The sequence below is a fragment of the Ischnura elegans genome, chromosome 6 (genome assembly GCF_921293095.1).
Source record: "Ischnura elegans chromosome 6, ioIscEleg1.1, whole genome shotgun sequence".
NCBI lineage: Eukaryota > Metazoa > Arthropoda > Insecta > Odonata > Coenagrionidae > Ischnura > Ischnura elegans.
Genome location: NC_060251.1, coordinates 122,953,150 through 122,973,778, shown reverse-complemented (window position 1 = coordinate 122,973,778; position 20,629 = coordinate 122,953,150). Strand labels below are relative to the sequence as shown.

Genomic DNA, 20,629 nt, shown 5'->3' with positions numbered 1-20,629 from the left:
AAAAAAATAAACGCTAAATGCGGAAAAACGTTAAATGCGAAGACGTTAAATCTGGACCCGACTGTACTTACACTTTTTTAAGCATTTTAATTAACATTAAATACAATTTCAACAATACAAAATTTCTGATAAAACCAAATGATGGAAATGGTTCAAGGTACATATGTATATCAATGGTTCAAGCATTAATATTATAGAGTGAGCAAGAAAAGGTGCACCATGAATACTTCACTTGATTAATTGTCTTTGTGAGGAAGACACAATCAGATACAAATAAACTTGAGCCGAAGGTGTGTTGAAATGGTTTTTATTTTTTGCATTGAAGCTCAGTGGAGCACCGAAGATTCGTCCGCTAATAATTAGCACCCCCTCTCCTCCTATCCTTTCTGTTCCTTCCTTCCCTTTCCCAACTGCTAACGCTTCTTGCTTTCAAATAACAATAGGTCTTTATGGATGTCTTCAAATGAGACGAATCGCGCCGTTGACGGCAAGGCGCTGTTGAGGCCGCTTTCTGACAAAACTGCTTTTAGCCAGCCGCCGTTCACGGCACGACGGCGTGAAATTCAGGTCGCTTTGAGACACTTAAGTTTTTCCTGCAACAAGTTATCAAATAACGCTGTTCACTGTGTCATGCTGAGTCACCGGAATTACACATTGACGCATGCCGGGTGTGTGAGCTTATATTTATGTTCCATGTCCCGGCCGTGTTGCATTTCTTTCTAGTTCTCAGGTTCAGGTTCATTTCAGAATTTCAGGTTCTTATTGATTCGGGATACAGCAGACTCCCGATTATCTGGCTGCGGTTTATCCGTGCATGAGTTTTAAACTTTTTCGATGTTTCCGGGAACTTTAAAAAAATAAAAATGACGCAAAAGCACCAAGACATTTGCATTTTAATGCTGGGCTACACCAGACTCATTATTTTTATTACAATACCCTTTGTAAAATGGAATTATTTTATTTACTTGCTGAGTAGGAATGTTTCAAGTCTACTTGGACGTCTGCCCTAGCAGTGCTGACGATGATCAGCGGTGGGAAAAAAAATTCTTGATTAATTTTTAAAGATTCTTCAATGCTTAATCAACCATAAAGTAGGAAAACTGTTATTAACGATCTCTAATTGCATATTTCACTTTGCAAATTTGAAATTATTGCCGTTGCCTCACATGTGGTAGATTATGGATCCACATCCTGCAGCAGTTACATCACAGACAACTTGTGTGAGACGCAACTACATGGCGTCATGTCTGACAGTGTAGTTTCCGACGTCACACAGTGGTTTTGATGCATTCATGGAAACCACTTTCCTGAATCCGTGATCTTGCAGCCATGGATGCCAGGTTATCGGAAACCAGGCGTGACACGAAGCAGTAGGAATGCGAGTGGAATAACATTTTCGCTGCTAAAAAGATTGCGGTCGGGAAAATAAAACTCATTATGATTCCGGAAAGCAATATAAAATAATAGGCAATGTGCATTGATAGTATTTATTCATTTAATTTATATGAATTATGAAAATTAAATGATGTTCAAGTGAAAGTTTGGATTATTTGTGTTTTCCGATTATTCGTAGTGCCTCTCCCAATCATTGGTCCGGATAATCGGGAGAGAGTGTGCTGTGTCTAATTCTTCATTTGAGAGAAAGCGCTTCATTTTAGACAATTCCGAATAATTTCACGATTGATTAATGTGAAGCGAAGAGAGAGGCTGTTATTAATTTAATGGCAAATTCAGATGGAGACATCACTACAGTGCGCAATAGAACGCGAATTCAATATGCACGAGGCAAAACAAGCCAACTGACCTTGGAATCGTAATGAGATAGATCGCATGAACGTCAGCAGGGTTAAACAATAGAGGCTTAGGCTTACATAGATTATGAATCAGTAGAAGTGATTTTTTGCTAATTCACCTAAAATTACAAAAATAGGTGAGATTTTGTTTTCATTTAATGATTTCACGTCATTTCATGTTTTGTTGCGATATCACATCTTGTGAATTTCACGGATCTCTAGTAATCACACACACAATCACTCGCCCACACTCAACCAACACTTACTCTGTGGGCTAAACTCCAGGACACCTGGACGGGAAAAGCATACATGTTTCGAAATCCAAGATTCCCTTCTCAACACAACAGAGGATACATATGTATAAGATTCAACATTCAGTTGAGTGATGGAGAAACAAAAGATACTGCTCTAAAGAAAGAAAATAATCCAATATCTCCTCTGTGTTTGGATATTGGTGGATATCTAGAATATCGTAACTGCATTGAGTACTCTAAAATCTGTGCAGAAACAGTACAAGGGAATTCCATCAAAAGATTTTCTAGGAACCATAATAATGGGAATTGCTCAAGGGCTTGAACAGGAGCTGATGGATTTGTACAGATAAGTGCAAACACCAAATTCTTAACTATTGTCAAGTGGGGCTAAAACTACAGAAGAAGCCTGGTTTTACAAGTGATAATAATCCCTCAGAAATCACTCGCAAAACCAAGCTCTCATTGCATCCAAAGGTGTTACTTCTTCTTTGTCGTGTGAAAGGGTGCATCCAGTCGACGGGATGGCAGAAGTTTTTCATTTGCTCTCTTCTGCTGAATGCTGAGGCCCCATCAGCCCTCTGCGTTGGATCGTGCTCAAAGGATTGGGTGCATTGAGTTCACCCCTTTAAATAGTCCGTCCGCCAAAAATAGTCAGAAGACAGCCAGAAGGGCCTAGTCTGAGTGAGGGGTAATGTTGCCAGGTAAGAAAGGGAAATGCCCATGTTGCTTGTAAACAAAATGCTTCCGTGAAGAAAAGAGGTGGAAGGGACGATGACCTTGTTTTGGTGATTCCAAGGAAGGGCTTGTTTTGGGTTTTCAGGCTTGTTTCTTTGCTTCATATGTATGCGACAACTGTTGTAGGACTAGGTGAGGGTGTGAGGTGCATTCTGGGGGCAGTGATTGGCTGCAATCCGTAAAGAGGTAAAGGACCTGTGAGGAAGAGAACCGGCCGGAGTCAGAAGCGTACGCCACAATTCCCTTCGTGGCGGGTACATCAGAAAAGATTGCCAGAGTGCTCAGAAAGCACAACGTCAAAACACGTTTCAATTGAGTGACAAAAATATCAGACAAACTACCCGGAGCAAAGGACAAAATCCCAATGGACCTTTACAAGTGAATATATCGAGTGCTTTGCTCAAGTGGAAAATAATACATCAGCGAGACTTGCGGATTGATGAAAATCCGATTGCAGGAACATCGAAGGGCTACTAAAAACAAACAGCAACTCTCAGCAATATCTGAGCGTGCTTGGAATGTACCTGGACACAACATACTCTTTGAAGACACCAAAATAATAGCAAAAGAAAATAAATACTTCCCTCACCTTATCAAAGAAGCTATTGAAATAGCAAAAATGCCGGCGAATTTTAACAGGGATCAAGGCTACCACCTGCATAACGCATGTAAAAGGATTCTTCAACCACCAACCAATGGGAGACCAGCAATGAGAGGTGGACAACCACCGACCAATGAGAGAGCAGCAGCGGGATGAAGAGGCCTATATAAGGCGGAAATTTTCCGAGTTACTTGATCTTCGACCTGAAGACGCTGACTGCAATGTCAGCCAAACTGTTGTCGCCAAAACCCGACAGACGCAGTGAAAACCGGAAGAGAATGCAGAGATCATCTTTTTTACAGTTGTTCACTCAGCGGTGCTGAGTCCTCACTCGCTAACCTAAGATTGATTTTTATTTTACCAACTTGGTAACAACTGTGATTTTCCTACATGGCAATAGCTGACAATGCCTTGATCAAACTACATTCCCATGCAAATGAAATAAGTATTAAAAGAATACAGGGATGCCACTTTTCCACAGGTATATTGAGAGTACAACGCGTTTTAACCGTTAGGTCATTATTAAGTACAAGTATCAAGTACCTCTGCCTTGAATCGTGCTCAAAGGATTGCATGCATTGAGTTCACCCCTCTATATAGTCTGGCCGCCAAGAATAGTCGGTAGACAGCCAGAAGGGCCTAGTTTGGGGTAGGGGGTAAGGTTGCCAGGCAAGAAAGTTTGATTGTACAGTGGCGGAAAAAATTAACGCAAAGCTCGTTGGCGTCTGAGAGCGGCCAGTTCAGGAACTACTTGTCTTCCAAAATTTTGCCCTCGTAATGCTCTCATACAACCGGGAGTTTTAAAAGCAATATATCCCTTATACCGGGGAAGTAATCATACCCGTCGCATTATGACAAGGCTCAAAAGATCCAGCTACGAATTCTTCGCCATATTCTCCGAAGCATGCTTCGCCCTCGATTCACCTAGAATGGAATCTACTCTCGTCGGGACGTCAGTGGACACAGCCGACATATTGGGCATTGAGACTGACTTAGAACCCAATCGTTCCGGTGGTGTAGTGGGTAAAGTATCATGCTACGAATCAGAGGTTCCACGGATCAAGTCCCAGTGACGGATGACTTGATGCTGCACACACACATACACTGTAAATATTTTCTGATCTTAAAACTTTGCAGTAGCTATCAATAGGTCCATAGGATGTTGCATGGCTATTGAATTCTTACGCGCTTATTTATTTGTTGAAATTCAACCACCATTTTGCATAGCCATTTGGGCAGTTGACTGAGGAGTGAATTTTGACTACCATTTCCGCGTCGTCCAACCCAGCTTCAAGGCCCCTAACATTAGCTGTATGTGCGATGTGTCACGGCCTACTTCTCCTCCCTCATTTCAAGGGAAAATTCCTCAGTAGTTCTGCAGAGCTGAGCGAAGGCAGAACATCAGGCCGCCCAAACTCAGTAGTTCTCAATCGGGTAAATTTGGGCGTCTGCTTATGTATTTCATCAGAGCAAATGGTTAAGTTTACAGTGGTTAGACTTACACTTAAATTTTCGAACAAAATGAGCATTATGCATACATTTTAAAAATATTTCATCATTATTATGGAACTTATGTTATTTCGAAGTCATAGAAATATTGGACTGTTCACGTTTTCTGCAATTTATTTAATCCCTATGTCGAACTTTGGATTACTTTTAGCTCTCAAGATAGGTTAACCCATTCAGTGCGGATGACAGCCCAGGGCTGTCATCCGCTCCCAGCCACTGGCGCGGATGACAGCCGAGGGCTGTCACGGCCTTGGGTCTCAGATGAATGGGCGTAACGGGACTACGCGCCTCTCTTCTGACTTGCTTCCTTTTCTCCGCTCTGCAGTTGGTTTCTAGCCGTCGTGTAGTGCGCTCCGTTTCCGTTTCCGTCGAAAACTGATTTTTTTGCGAGTTTTGGAAAATCGGTGTTTTTTTTTCAAGATTTTCCAAGTGATAATCACCTTGGGTCGTTGTTAGACAGTTGTTTTTGTGCTATTTGGACCCCTGAAATATCGGATTATATTTAAAAATATTATTATATAGTGTTTGTGCTCGCCAAAATTTTTCTGTGACATTTCCGGATATTTTTATAGTGCTTATATTGCTGTCACCTGAACTTCCGAAGACAACTTTTTCTCAACGGATTCACCTTTGTATCTCAAGAGGTAAGCGAAAGTATCTTTTATTAGCACGTTTTTCCATCGTTAGAAAAAAATATTCATACATTTTATTTTTGTGTTGCAATGATTTTATGAGGTATCAAATTTAGTTTTCTTATTGGTTATAAAATGATTGACCTCGAAAGGTCATTTTCTTCTGAAATTAAAATTTCAAATATCCATAATACTTAGTTATACACTGCCTAATATTATTAGTTTTTTGCTTTCATTTCTTCCCGTTCCATCTTACTTGTATTCGGAACTGAGGCTTTTATTAAATTTTTCTTCAGTGTATTTACCTCCTCACTGAAGATGAAGAGAAGAGTCTCGCAGGGTACGAGCCGAAGAGAAAATAACCCTACGATGAACCCAGTTGACGATGAAACACCCGGTCCCTCTGGTCTTTCTGGTAAGTGGCTGCATTTATATACACTTGCAAATTAATATAGAGTGAGTTATTCGCAGGATAAAAAAATGATTAAAATGTTTTTCTTTTTATTTAATAGCCTCGAAGAAAAAACAACCGAGGAAAACGCTAAGGGAGGATGAAATTCGTGCTCTCGCCATGGACTCTTCGGATGACAATTTTTCTAGCGGGTCTTCATTTGTTATCGACTCTGACGGTTCTAACTCAGGAGAAAGTGACTCAGAAAGTGGTGGTGAATCTTGTACGACCGAGGCGGCAAGGGGTACCGAAACGGCTAGGGGTACCGTTACATCTGAAGCTGTTTGGGCTGCTAATCCCCCAGTGAATAGGAATACCCTTTCCTTTGTTGGATCCCCTGGTCTAAAGAAACTTCCAAGTGGCTCGACCGCCAAAGACTACTTTTCCCTCGTGTTTACCGACGAGTTTTTTGACCTAGTCATAAGGGAAACAGAAAGGAATGCAGAGTGCATATTTCTGGGAAATCCATCGCCCCGTGCAAGGATAACAGACTGGCGGCCACTGACCAGAGAGGAGTTCGAGGTTTGGTTGGGCCTGCTTTTTCACATGGGGACGGTCCGCACAAATAGAATATCGGACTATTGGAAAAAGTCGATATTTTTCAGCTTTCGGTTATTTCGCCAATCCATGGCAAGGGATCGCTTTCTTGGAATATTGCAAGCCCTTCATTTTGCAAAAAATGCAGATGAAAATGAACCTGTTCCATCTGATCGGCTACATAAAGTTAGGCCACTAATGAATTGCTTTCATAGAACAATGGCTTCCTGTGTTTCCCCTGGAAGAGAACTATGCATAGACGAATCAATGCTGCTTTGGCGAGGGCGATTGAATTTCCGGCAGTATATGCAGGGGAAAAGGCACAAACATGGCATAAAAATGTACATGCTCTGTGAGCCAGCGGGGTTGGTGCATCGTATGATCGTTTATGCGGGCTCTGGGGATAGCGATGTGGGTGGACGTGGACATGGGGACAAAGTGGTGCACAAACTTTTGGAAGACTTTAAAAATAAGGGGCATAGTGTATTTTTAAATAATTATTATAATAACGTTCCACTATCTAGGAATCTAATTAAATGCAAAACTTACTGCACAGGGACCCTCCGTGCGGCAAGAAAAGAGAACCCGAGAGAGGTTTTTGGGCACAAACTGGCAAAAAACCAGATTGTTGCTTGTTGGAGTGAGGAGGGGATTTGCGTCTTCCGCTGGAGGGATAAAAGGGATGTGTCTCTGATATCCTCTGAGTTTGGGTGTAACCTCGTACCCACTGAAAGGTCGGGGAGAGGTAAACCCGAAGCAGTGGTGGAGTATAATAAGTTTATGGGTGGTGTCGATCACTGCGACCAGTTGCTGTCGTACTACACCTGCCAGCACTAGTCCCTCAAGTGGTACAAAAAACTTGCCATTCATTTATTCCAAATAATGTAGGTAAATAGCTACATAGTCTACAATAAATTCAGTGGCAACAAAAAGAGCTTATATGAGTATAGAATGGAGGTAATAGAGTCCCTATTGTCCTCAAAAATAAGTGCCTTGCCCCCATCCCCTCAACCAAAAAAGGGTCTCTCCCACTTTTCGGCGATAGCTGGTGACGGGACGAAGGGTAAAAAACCTCAAAAAAGATGTAGAGTGTGCTATGCAAAGGGAGTGCGAAAAGCAGTAATTTACATCTGTCCTGACTGTGAAGGTGAGCCTGGACTTTGCTTGTACCCTTGCTTCCAAGAATTTCATGAAAGGGTATAAACGTTTTTAACCCATTAGTGCCCATTGGCAACCTGAGTTGCCAAAATTTTTGCTCGTTTTTGAAAATTATTTTCTCCAGCAATATTCGTCGCACGTTCCCAATTCTTTCTTCTCTATGCTCTCTACCCTCTTTTTTGTTGAGCAAGGTCAAACTTTTACCCTGCCATAAAAGCTTACGGTATCTATGAGGGAGAGACTGCGAAGGGTACACAAGTGGTCATTTCGGAGGTTGACATTGTAGTGTTCACACGTGCTTCTCGTGATACATTGTGCATATTTCTCAACGCTGTATGGTTTGCGCATGCGTAATATATGTGTGATGCCACTGTGAAAAAATATCGGTGTTTGGGTATTGCGCTTGTGATTTATACACTGTGGAACTTTGCTGGCAACTGAAGTTGCCACTGGGCATTCGTCGTGTCTCTTGGTGGGTAGCGTGATTTCGCCGGTGAGATTTTTTTCTGTCGACAAATATTGAAATGTAAGTACCACAATGTATCATGATGACTATTAATGGGATAATATTACTTTATACGGTCATTTTTAATTTTTTTCTAATTACCACACCAGGTCTTCTCAGACGTATTCGGTGAATGAGCTCATTGACTTGCTGGAATCCTCGGACAAAGATTTGGGGCAAAAGACAATTTTATTTATGCCACCTATGGAAGGACCTGATGTCGTCACCGATGAAGATTCCGATGTGTCAGATGGGGAGGTGACAGGCGATCCAACGCATCTTCCACGGGTGATTTTGGCTAATGCGGCGGTCACGGAAGATTCAAATGATCTAGACGAAAAAGACAATGACCCATCTACTTCATTCGATACGCCCAAGTGCCCTAAACGACGTAGGAAAACTGATCGCACAGTCTTTGAAGAGAGCCCTTGGAAGTACAATCCAAAGAAGGTACACTTTCATTTCCCTCCTCTTCTCCCAATGCTGGGGCCCACTTCAGAAGACTTCTTCGGTCAGTCAGTGAAGAGTGCTTTTGATTGCTTTTCCGTGTTCTTTAGCCCTGATATTTTCGACCTGTTGTTACAACAATCTTGTATTTATGCAGGTTCGAAGGGTTTGCATAATTATGATGTCAGTCGAGAGGAGATGTACTGCGTAGTGGGTATTTTGCTTTTGTCGGGTTATCATACGTTACCCAATAAAAGACTATATTGGAGTAAAGACAGTGATTGTGGGGTAGAAATTGTTCAAAATGCCATGGCCAGAAATAGATTTGAAATGATTCTCAAGTTCCTACACCTAGCTGACAATAGCATGATAGATGGGTCCGACCGTCTGTTCAAAATTCGGCCTTATTTTGAACTTCTAAACAAAAACTTCAAAGCAATACTTCCAGGAGACAGATGCTCTGTTGATGAGACTATGATACCTTATTACGGCAGGCACGGATCCAAACAGTTCATCCGTGGAAAACCTATTCGGTTCGGATTCAAATTATGGACTATAGCTGATCCCTCTGGATATGTTTTTCATGCAGAGCCTTATGCTGGATCTCATACACGCCTTCCGAAAACGAACCTAGGTCAGGGAGCGGATGTTGTCCTGGGCTTGTGCGAAAAAATTGCTTTACGGCAGGGCACAAAACTGTATTTTGATAATTTTTTCACTTCCGAAAAGCTCCTTACATGCTTATCAGAAAAAGGCTTAGGAGGAACAGGAACTCTTCGAGAAAATAGGGTGAAAAAAATATATCAACTGACTGAAAAAAATCTTTTCAGTAAAAAGAAGAGGGGTGATTTTGAATGTACATCGAATGGTACATTGCTAATAGCAAGGTGGAATGACAATGCTGTGGTCACTGCAATGACTAACTGCATTTCTGAAATAGGCACAAAGCAGGTGAAAAGATATTCTTCCATTGAAAAGAAGAGAATATCTCTTCCAATGCCAACCATTATCTCCGAGTATAATGAGAATATGGGTGGCGTGGACTTGCACGATCAATTTGTTGCGAAGTATCGCACAAATATAAGGACCAAAAAGTGGTGGTGGGCATTTTTTGCTTGGGGACTTGATGCATCGTGCACTCAGGGATGGCTGCTATACAGAAAACTGGGGCACAATATACCCCTTCTACAGTTTCGAAGGGAAATAGTTACATACATATTGGGGCATTATGGCGGCAAGGAAAGACAGTCGCATTCACGTGGTCCAATGGAAGACCTTCGCAGTGACAAAACTGACCACATCATTGTTCGAGGTGAAACAAAGTATAGAAGGTGCAAGGTGTGTGGTAACCGTACAATATATATGTGTAAAAAATGCCAGAGTGCCCTCCATCCGGAGTGTTTCGAGGCATTTCATTGATGAGATTGGCCAATAAAAACAATGTAATAATTCCTGTGACTTGAAGTAAAAATAAAATACTTTGTATGAAACTCAGTAGGTACTGTCTAATTTTCATTAAATATTCATTAATCACCCTATTTTAAAACTTTTCACCTATAATTTTCCATTATTTATGTATTATAGCATGATGTCTCAGGGTAAACGGAAATACACGGCCACTGCCCAGTGGCAACTTCAGTTGCCAGCATAAAAAACAGTGTTCCACAAGCATATGATTTTTTTAATTATTTTTCCCTAAACAAGGTACCTATGGAGAGACAAATACTAAAATTTAGTGAAAATTGTAAAAAAAAATTTTCATTGGGCATTAATGGGTTAATGATTACTAATTAGAAATATATATTTCGAGATTTTTATTGTTTTTCATTTTCACTGTGCATATAATTATGACTTTTTTCAATTGATTTCAAAATTTCAAATGCCAAATTTTTGCTAATGATATTTTTGTAAAAATAAAATACTTTTTACCACAGAATTTCTTAGATTTCAAAATTTTTTAACCAAACCATTGTTTATACCCAAAGCGCCAAAAGATTACAGTAAGGGAGCAAATTTTTCTGTTACGATGACTAATACTAAGTTTTCAATTCCTTTTGTATTATTGCGTATTAAATACGAAAAAATATTCATAAACGTATGTAGTACGTAGAGAAACCCTTATAAAAGCACTCTAATTGATTTGTGGATAAAAACCAACAAAATTACTTGGCTTTAAAGCTCTTAAAATAAATGGACTTAATATCTTTTGATTCCGAATAAATAATGCAGATGAATGTGTCGAACAACTAGAGTTTACACAAAAAATTCCATCAAGAGATAGAAAAGCGGGTTTGGCAATGCGGGTTGCATACCACAGAAGTCATCCTACGACGCGGGTGACATCCATAAATGTCAAAATAAAAAATATTTATTTTTCAGCAAAAAAGTGTACAATAAGAATAAAAGTAACATATTAAGCCAAAATAATGCAGAAATAATCGTATTGTACAAAAAAAAAACTTTCCGCTACCGGCAAAATTATCATCTCACGTTGCCGCATTGAAAGGGTTAAGGAATAGAATAAATCTCACAATCAATTATTCGAGGTAATTTTGCGTCAGAAATGCAGTTGTAAGACATTTATGTTAATTTACAAACTAATTTTTTAAAAAATATGAATGATTTCTCATTACCTTTACAAATCAATGAAGAAATTTTATTCTTGTAATTACATGAATTATCATTCATTGCGACATCTTCATTTTTTGGCCGAATTTCCAGTATTCTCTATTCATCGAAGAGGAGCGATGGAGTTTTTTTGACCATCCCGTGAATTATAGTGTGTGGTCGAATTTTCCCATTGTCTTAGCAAAAAATATATTTCCAGTAAGCCATGTAATGCTTACAAAAAATTTACCTCATATGCAGCAGACATTTTCTTTTCACTTTCTTACGAAGGATTTACTCCCATGACTGTTGCATAATTGAAATGTACAAAGATGGACTTCTGAAGGAGTCTATGTAGCAAAAGAAAAGTAAATGAGTTTAATTGTGGACGTTGCGATGGTGGTTGGCATAACATGGTGAAACTCCTTCATGATGCACAAAGGTTAAGAAAAGACTTCGCTGTTTCACAAAATAATATATATTTGCGACCGGTTTCGATATAGCGTATCATCATCTGGCAGATGATGATACGCTGTATCGAAACCGTTCGCAAATATATTTTATTTTGTGAAACAGCGAAGTCTTTTCTTAACCTTTGTGCATCATTAATTGTGGACATTAAATATTTTGCGGAAAACGATTCGGACACAAAAACGGAGTAGACAGGTAAATGACTGCAAGGTACAGCATGTGTGTTTCAGAGAAGAGGAGAATTATGCAGGAATTGATAAAGAAAGCTAGCATCAATGATCGGATTTGAAGAAAAGAAATATTCACTAGAATTAGAAGAAATAAATTCGAGAATCAATTGATTGATTATGCCTGAACAAGAAATGCACAAGGAAAAATATATCAGTCCGTGAAATTTATCAACTTGTAGCAAGGAAATATCCATAATAATTCGATCCATTCAAATTTCCGTAATCTTTCCAGTTTCCTAAATAACTTTTCAATAAGTGAAAATTATAATACTGTTCTGATTCTCAATTTATGTCAGTTTATAAAATTGAAAAAAAATTTAATGCTTAGTTTAGATACATCTGTTTTAGTAAAGATCAAATTTTTAATTGATGTTGTTAATCAAATATGCGTTCATATGGATCATCTTTGTGATTAAAAATCAAGTTTTAAAGATATTATGAAGTTCAAAAACCTCTATTTACTTATCTCATTTCAGTATGAAAGAAATAGTTTACTGACCATATTAATCAATTTCTTCGGATAACTACATGGAAGAAATTATTGAACCTTAAAATGGCCATAGCATATTCCGTTACCTAAATCGGCTTTGCATTTCTTTTCAATTGCAGTATGTTACAAGTTGTTCCAATAAAATCCTCGGGAAACTATTATTGGGCGTAGAATATTGAGCAAAGCATTGCAATACTGAACCAAAAACAAACAACTGATTTCTCGGAGGTGGCTCAAAAAAGTAGCTCACATTCTGCTTTGAGGAACTCTATAGGAGTTTTCCCTTGAAGGGGAGATGAAGCGTAGGCCGTGACACATCGCACATGCAGCTAATGGTTAGGGGCCTTGAAGCGGTGCTGGACGACGCGGAAATGGTAGTCAAAATTCACTCCACAGTCAACTGCCCAAACGGCTATGCAAAATGGGTGAGAATATGGCGAAGAATTCGTAGCTGGATCTTTTGAGCCTTGTCATAATGCGAAGGGTATGATTACATCCCTATAATATTAAAACCCACAAAATATTAAAAAATTTTTGCATATCACTTATCTTCATCAAAAATTAAACTCATTAATTCAGTTGAGATGCATACAAAAATTCTTCTTGCCATGAGTGCTTGCATACCTCTGATAAAAACAATTAAATAACTAAGGATTCATGAAAATATAATGGAAATATCCACTATATCATGTCATCAACAGAAAGGATACCAAACAACCTGACATCTAAGCAACTAACAAGAATGATACTAATATATATGGATGAATATAAATGTAACGGAAAATAAACAATATTAATAGTAATTACAGTTAAGGGGGTGCCCTAGCATTTGAATTTCCCAATTTAACGGCTCACGAAACCCTCTAGCCGCAGCGCCGGGACATTCAGACCGAAGTCGAAGCACCGCGAGAGAGATAAAGGGGGAGGGGGAGAAAAAAAACACCTCCTCTCCCAACTTCGCCCGCGACAACTCCGAGGAGAAATTTGATACAGAGGTCGCAGAGGGAGTTGATACGTGATACCTAGCAGGTGGCGAGATAGTAAAAACTAATTGGGGTCTAGTTTCACTGCCATGCTCTGAAAAAATAAGCCTCTGAATTCGAGAGTCCGTTTGAGCAAGCACCTTTTCTGAAAAAGATCCAGCGATGGTATCTTCATTACGTAAGCAGGCACTACGTAGAAATCACAACATCAAAAACAACTTCAGTATTGAATTGTGGTTGATGACATTATTTTAACGTCATGTAGGGTCTGCTTACGCAATGAAGATACCACCGCTCGCAGTTTTCGAAACGGGAGGAGAAACTGGTGGCGTACAAAAAATGAACAAGTTTATCATAAGATATATACGTGCGAAATATATTCAAATAACATAATAAATCATCAATAAAATGTTACAATAAATGTTACATAGAATGCTTGAAAATCGCATTTGGATGAGAAAAACAATGGTTTTCAAATTTCAGTCAGAAATATTTTTTTATTTACCTCCATCAAAAGAAGCACAGTAACAGAACGCGATGAAAAAATACTGTGGGAGAACTGAGACTTGCGTTTCCAAAAAATAATAAATAAATAAACAAAGTTATGGAAAAAATAGAAACACTTAAAGAGAACTTAGAACCCTTCTCACTCAGAGGTGCGGCTGCCAAAATGTAAATGTGCGTAAAAAATCATTATTTAGCGCTAATTAGGTGACCGCCTAATCTTTCTCACGTCATTTTCTACCATTCACGAGGAAGCTTTCAAATGTGTAGCAAAATTTCTGGCAAAAGTGACTCCATATAAAAATTTGTTAATTTATCCTCCATGCATTGTTCCCAAAACTCGTCATCTTTGACAATTCGCACAGTTTCTATGCCCAACGGACTCCATAAAATAAAATCACAGTATTTCATTTCTGTGATGTGCAGCTGCCCCTGTATTTGATAATAGTAATTGCCCTTTAAATTAAGAGCCACATGATCCTCCTTTATCTCACATGACTCTACTCTCTTCTGAGATACAGCATCCTTTGGGTGCATTTCCCTGCATGTGTATGGACACTTCACTTCCACTATACCATCACCATCTGACAAGACACCATCTGGTGATGCTGCGAGGTAGGGAATCCTCCTGCCAACAAAAAGCCCTGACGGGTTTACTTTGTTTCCGCTGACTCTCTCATACTCAGTTATGGCCAATGCTTCACTCGCTATCCCATATTCCGTGGCTTTGTTTCCACGGAATGATGGGTAGAGCAAAGACTGAACTACCTTCTACCGAGAAGTTCCGGCTCTTAGTTTACAAATGCGTGCGAACAAAGGGCAGTGAGCCTTTTTCGTCGCTCAACGTGCCACGTTTGACAGAGGCGTTGTACCCTAGTGCATTTTCCAACTTACGCCTCTGTACTTCATCTAAACTCAACGAAATAAAGAAAGCCTCTCGCACGGTGGGGTCAATTTCTATCCTCTTTTCGGAATTTTCAGCTTCACGCTGTCCATAATGCTGGTCAGGACCAGAGACACATCTTCGCTTGCATTTTGTGGGACCTTTGTATGCAAGTCGCCGCTTGGCTCGCATAGTTTTCTTTTTTGTCGAAGCCAGTTTAAACTTTTTTGTATAGAATCCTGGGCTCTTGTTGGTGATGCTCTTATGTATGAGGGCATGTACATCTGGTCCGGCATTGAAGGCAGAAGCGGCCACTTCACATCTTGCTTGGTATGACCCTCTCGATGCGTTATTTACCCTTTTGCCTCCCACGTACTTTGCCACGTGAGAATTAAACGACTCTGCTTGATTGTTGGTAACATTCAAGATCAAGCTGGACGAGTGAATGGCCAACAATTTATTCGCAGCCATTATATCATCCCATATACCAAAATTAATCAACAAAGGGACTCGGTTCTCCTCACCAGCCTTTGGCCCATGACAAAAGTACTCAGCACATTTAGAATGGTCTCCGAAAACATGCCATGGACCATTAATACTGCAGACTTGCGGAGTCAGGAGTTGGGGCATTTTTTTGGAATTTTATGGCCGAAGATACCACATTTCTCAATGGGGGTAAATTATCTCCAACATTCTTCCTAATAGTTGCAGGTACATGGCCTTTCCAGTTATTCGGCTTCTTCACAACTTCTCTAATGCGGTTACAATAATTCCGCAGCAAATGGTTCGAGCATTCAACCTTTTGAACAGGAAGGTCGATTCCATATGGTATTACTCTCCCGAGCCTTTGCATGATGCTGCTGTCTCCATCACCTGAAATAATCATGAAATTTAGCGGGACTATTGGTAAAAATGTATTACTTATTTGGAATACTTTATCTTAATAGTTCTCATTATGGCACAACGGCTTATTACTTTGGTTAGACCAACATACAAATAAGTTATAGGAAATAACGAAGCGTGAAAACATTTAAAAAAATAATAGAAATAACGGATTCGCTTTGAATTAGGTATTTACAGTGGGTAAAGAGGGTATTAGTATGCATTATTTACGAAAGAGGATTTAAAAGCCAGACTAGGTGCAGACAACAGGTCAAGGGAGGTTGATTACCGACCGTGGATTTGAATATTTTAAGGGAATAGAATTTTTGGGATATTTAGAGCCAAAGTTTCTGAATGGGTATGTAGAAGAAATCTGTTGCGTTAGGCATGAGTAGCAAAACTTAGGGGAAATGAGGAATAACTATGCGATTAGTACGGAGAGTACCAAATTCTATTTTCTAACTTCATGCCACAAATTATCTAACGGCTGGAGAGTTGGGAATTCCAAGTGAAGAATGAAATCCAATGGCGAACAATTGCGAATGCTCTCTCACTTGAGAAAATGACACACAGTAGATTTATCCTTACCTAAGAGTCTGTTGTACTTTAAATTATACATTGTAACGCTGTTTTTGAATCCTTCGGCAATGATATCTGCTTCCATAGCCGTCGAAGAAGAATTCCAGTTCTTAAAACAGATATGAGGCCTCGCTTCAGTTGTGGGGTCTTTTGAAATAGCTTGTGAACATATACAGCAGTATTTATTTCGCACTCCAATAAATATAACTTTTTTGGATCTAAATCCAACAATACAAGCCTGAAAATGAGGTTCTGATAGTTAGAGACATTCTGCGGAAAATTTCATGTGAAGTTTTTTAGTGCCATGATAGTGGCCAATTTTGCCTCTATGAAAAAGAACCTACCACTCCTGATAAAGAGTTATAATTTGTGCAGTACGATCTTTTTGCCCATGATCCATCACACACTACTGTTATAAGAGGTATACCGTCTTTATCCACTTCATTTGCTTTTATCGCAAGCTCACTTTCTTCCATAGCCGCTTTTTTCATCTCTTCCCATGCAACATCGTGTATGGCAGAAGCGAGGTTGGCTTGCGTGTTTAAAAATGTTTGGTTGGCCATAGGCGGTATGTTTAAAATAGCACTCATTTCCGCCAGTTGAGCGTAACCTTGTCCAGTACATATCATGCTGGAGACCTGTAATTGAGATCGGAAAGCAATTACATCTGAGAACGATGAAGTGATGACCAAATTATTTTTAAAACAAAAGATGGTAACGAAGGTATGACCGTGGCCGAAAACAGAGTAAAAAACTGAATGTATTTCCCGGCAAATAAATTTAATATAAAGTAGTAAAATAAGGCAGGTTTTGTTTCCAGCGAAGAATGGTGATATCATCTTCTTTGTCGTCCACTTACCATTGCGGTATTTATGTCCATGTCTTCTTTGGAGGGACACTCTGTGTGCAACTTCGATATTATTCCACATGCACTACATTTTAAGATAAAAGTGCTGAAAAATCCTTTTCAATTTTCCTTTACCACATCCATGTCAGAGATACCACACCCAAAAGGTCTATGGCTTCCTAATTCCTTGAGTGAGCGGAAGAGGTATTCCACATCAAAATATCTTCTGCCTCTCGGCGATTTGATCTCATTGTCAGTGACAAACGCTGGAGAGTGAGTTGAAGAAGCTCTGAAACAGAAATCATAATTATCACTACATGGAGCAGGAGAGAATTTTCAGGATAATTATGAATGAATACTTCATTGTTTTGAGTGCTGACCACTATTGGGGGATGAATAATCTCTCCGTGTCATTTTATATTTTACATTAAAAATTGATTCGGTTCGTCTTCCAAGGATAATTTCAATATGCTTGTTACATTGCCATGCATCAAATATAAAGTTATGGAACACGATCGTAGAATTAAATTTAGAGAAATTTAGCAGAGATGGAAGGGATGTGAAAGGGCAAAACGGTTATAGAATGTTTTATCGCGTGAAATCAAGTGAAATCGTAAGCCTCTTACACGATTTCCTCATTACTTGAAAGACGGAAAGTAAGTTCACCAGATAATAAGTTGAGTTGATTTTTGAGGTAAGTCCTGTACTGACTGACGCCTGTCATCCGATGTATGACATATGTCCTTGGCCCTATACTTCTCGTATATATAAGTTATCGACCCCGCCAAAAACGCAAACAATCGAATCAAACATTTTGTGGATAACTATATTTTCAACAGTTTTAGGGATCTCGGCTGCTGTCATATTTATTATATTCGTTAGACTGTATAGAAAATAAACATATAAATGAAAGTCAAAACCAATTTCGTATGACCTAGAAGGGTAAGGCAAACAGAGCATTGATATATTTTAGGGGATACGTATTAATTTTTTTGTAGTTATAAAATAGTTAAGTGGTTTTGTTAAGCTTCTACAGCAAGAAAATCAAGGGTAATGGTAAATCATAATAATAAAAGGCAAAATAAAACAAATAAAGGTAAAATAGCATGGTAGGTAGAGATGAAATGAAAATAGCACGTTCCCTACCATTGATTTTAGACGAATTCACCCACTGCGCCCAAGTGTTTATCCTTTTTTTAATACTTGGATCCTTTTAAAAAGAATGAATGAGAAGAAGTCTGCTGATCTAAAAATTATTAGTGAATAGCTTTCAGTCATAATGATCGACGCGGCGAGGCGCTGCTGCTTTTAGCAGCATCGCTCATCCTGCACTACGTCGGTCACTTTTTTGGTCGTCATGATGTTTTTGTATTTTATTACTATCATAATTTTGCAGCTATCATGTAAACCAAGCAATTGGAGGTCCTCTTATTCAGTGGAGTAGGGTTTGAAAAACCGAATGGCATATCACTGAATCAGGTGGATTTTCTGTGTAAAAGAAACAGCTGGAATCAGTGGCGGATACATATTGCGGCGGGCGCATGGGGCACGCACCCCCCTTGCGGGGCCGCCCGCATTACCGAACATTGCAGAACCATAATTGTAACTGTTTTATACCATAAGATGGCATTGTCTTGTACATGCGTATCATCAGTTTAAGTAAAACTGCCTTAAACTTTGCATGTGAATTAATTATTTGTCATTACTAACAAAGTAAAGGTGGCTCAAGATATTGAGCCCTTGAGTTTTTTTTCTGTATCCGCTACTGGCTGGAATGTATCTCATTCCAGCCAGTTGCCACTCATACGTTGCCACTCAGGGGTTTTAAATCGCAGGCTATGCATATTGATACAACTTTGTAGTATCTTCTAATGAGGGGTATGATGTGGGAGAGGAAAACTGCTATGACTGACTTCGCAGGGATTTTTAGTAGTGACACGTACCTGATCACCTCTCTCCTTCAGCCACTCTTGGCTGGTTCATTCTCGCAAAAGAGTAGTCACTATTTACTCGGTGAAATCGTCAGCGTGCCATATCTAATCTCTAAACGGAAATATTATTTTCGGGAAGGGAGAAAGCTTTGAGGTGAAGAGGTTGTAAAATCTTTAGAAATCTCCGATTTGACAGGGGAAATGAAAGTTTTCCAACTTTGACTTTCAAATTTTGTGTCATTCTACACCTGATCATAATCTATTTCAGAAGCAGACACGTGAATTATAAATGATTACTCATATTATATTTAGTTTGTACAATTGTTAAAAGACCTTAATCCTATATTTATCTTTGCAATTGATTTCATGATAATAATGTACAAGTTACAAGGCAGTGTCTATTATACTCACTCATTGTTAGTAGAATCATCTCTTCTGCACACTTCATGTGCGACGTGATGGACCACATATGATTCCATGCACTCATTTGGTGTTTCCGTAGGCCGGTAGCTACATCCTGGCTCTGGAGATACGCTTTTGTGGCTTTCGTAGGAAAAAGGACGACCCGCACACTCTTCAGGCTTTCCCATATCGTCACCAGGGACTTGGTGCCTGATTTGGGACTTTGCGTCGACCTCAGATGATTTATCGGGCCAATTCCTTAGAACTCAGAGGAATCCACTCTGTAGTACAAAAAAGCACCTAATTAGATAGGAAAACACTAAGGGATGTAATTAGCAAAGCAGAACCAAATAATTGAGGAAAATGAAGAGAGGTTACTAATCCCATTCCCTATATAAATGAATCGCACCTATTCTTACCTTTGTTTTTCACTTTTCCACTCTTCAGCATGCAAGGTTGTGGCGACCCTTTCAGTTTCCGATTCGAAAACACCTGAAACTAAGAGTGTCTAATATTATTTTCAATTTTAATTTCATTAATCGCTAGCCAGCGTAAAAAGCAATCAAGTTTGTAAAAGTATTCATACATATATCACTAAATATGTTCTGACCTTCTTCGGATTTTTTCCATTGCAGTAAGTTCTTTTTGTTATACGTCTTCCTTTTCTTGGGCTTGTATCCTTTTCGATAGCGCCATTTCCTGTAGGGCTTGCTAGACTCTTTCATCGCACCAGTAAAAAAACGCAGAAAGAAAGAACGACGACGAGACCTCTAAATCAAGCGGGTCGTGATCCAGCGAAGTAAGCGTGCGACAGGCCGGCCCGGCCAGAGAGCGGTGAGCCTTTGAGGGGAGGGCCAGGAGGGGAGGCAAAGAAGTGAAGGATGACTCACGGAAGGAGGAAAGGTCTTTAGGATGACTCGAAACGACTGCACGTTATCGAAAAACCGGCTGCAAGGTCTCACAATTTCCCAAATTGTAGCTTTGATTTACGACATGTGGCATACGTGCAGCCTTTGCTTGTAGTTGAAGGATTATATTATGCTTTGGCTGATTGGATTTTCTTTACGTGATTTTGCGCCGTGGTGATAGTCATTGAAAAAATCGAAATTCGTGAAATTTAGTATCAAGGATCTCCTGTAGGAAACCTGGTAAAAGACCCGTCTTTGACTCAAGGCACAGATTTAAGCTTTATAAATAT

At 39.4% G+C, this 20,629-nt stretch overlaps 2 protein-coding genes across 5 annotated transcripts in view; both read right to left on the bottom strand.

The window, feature by feature from the left end:
- Nucleotides 1–20,629, bottom strand: part of LOC124160095 (intraflagellar transport protein 88 homolog) — a 171,275-nt gene that overhangs the window by 142,649 nt on the left and 7,997 nt on the right. The gene's annotated exons all lie outside the window — the stretch shown is intronic.
- Nucleotides 15,007–20,349, bottom strand: LOC124160096. 2 transcript variants are annotated; one of them, XM_046535820.1, is made up of 7 exons: nucleotides 20,042–20,349; nucleotides 19,851–19,929; nucleotides 19,441–19,712; nucleotides 17,111–17,387; nucleotides 16,596–16,889; nucleotides 16,261–16,489; nucleotides 15,007–15,663 (listed from the first exon to the last, which is right to left on the bottom strand). In XM_046535820.1, the coding sequence occupies exons 4-7, from the start codon at nucleotides 17,129–17,131 to the stop codon at nucleotides 15,383–15,385; spliced, it is 825 nt and encodes a 274-aa protein (XP_046391776.1). In that variant the 5' UTR covers nucleotides 17,132–17,387; nucleotides 19,441–19,712; nucleotides 19,851–19,929; nucleotides 20,042–20,349; the 3' UTR covers nucleotides 15,007–15,382. The 2 variants fall into 2 exon arrangements, with proteins under 2 accessions (XP_046391776.1, XP_046391775.1); XM_046535819.1 differs by having other exon boundaries at nucleotides 19,851–20,349.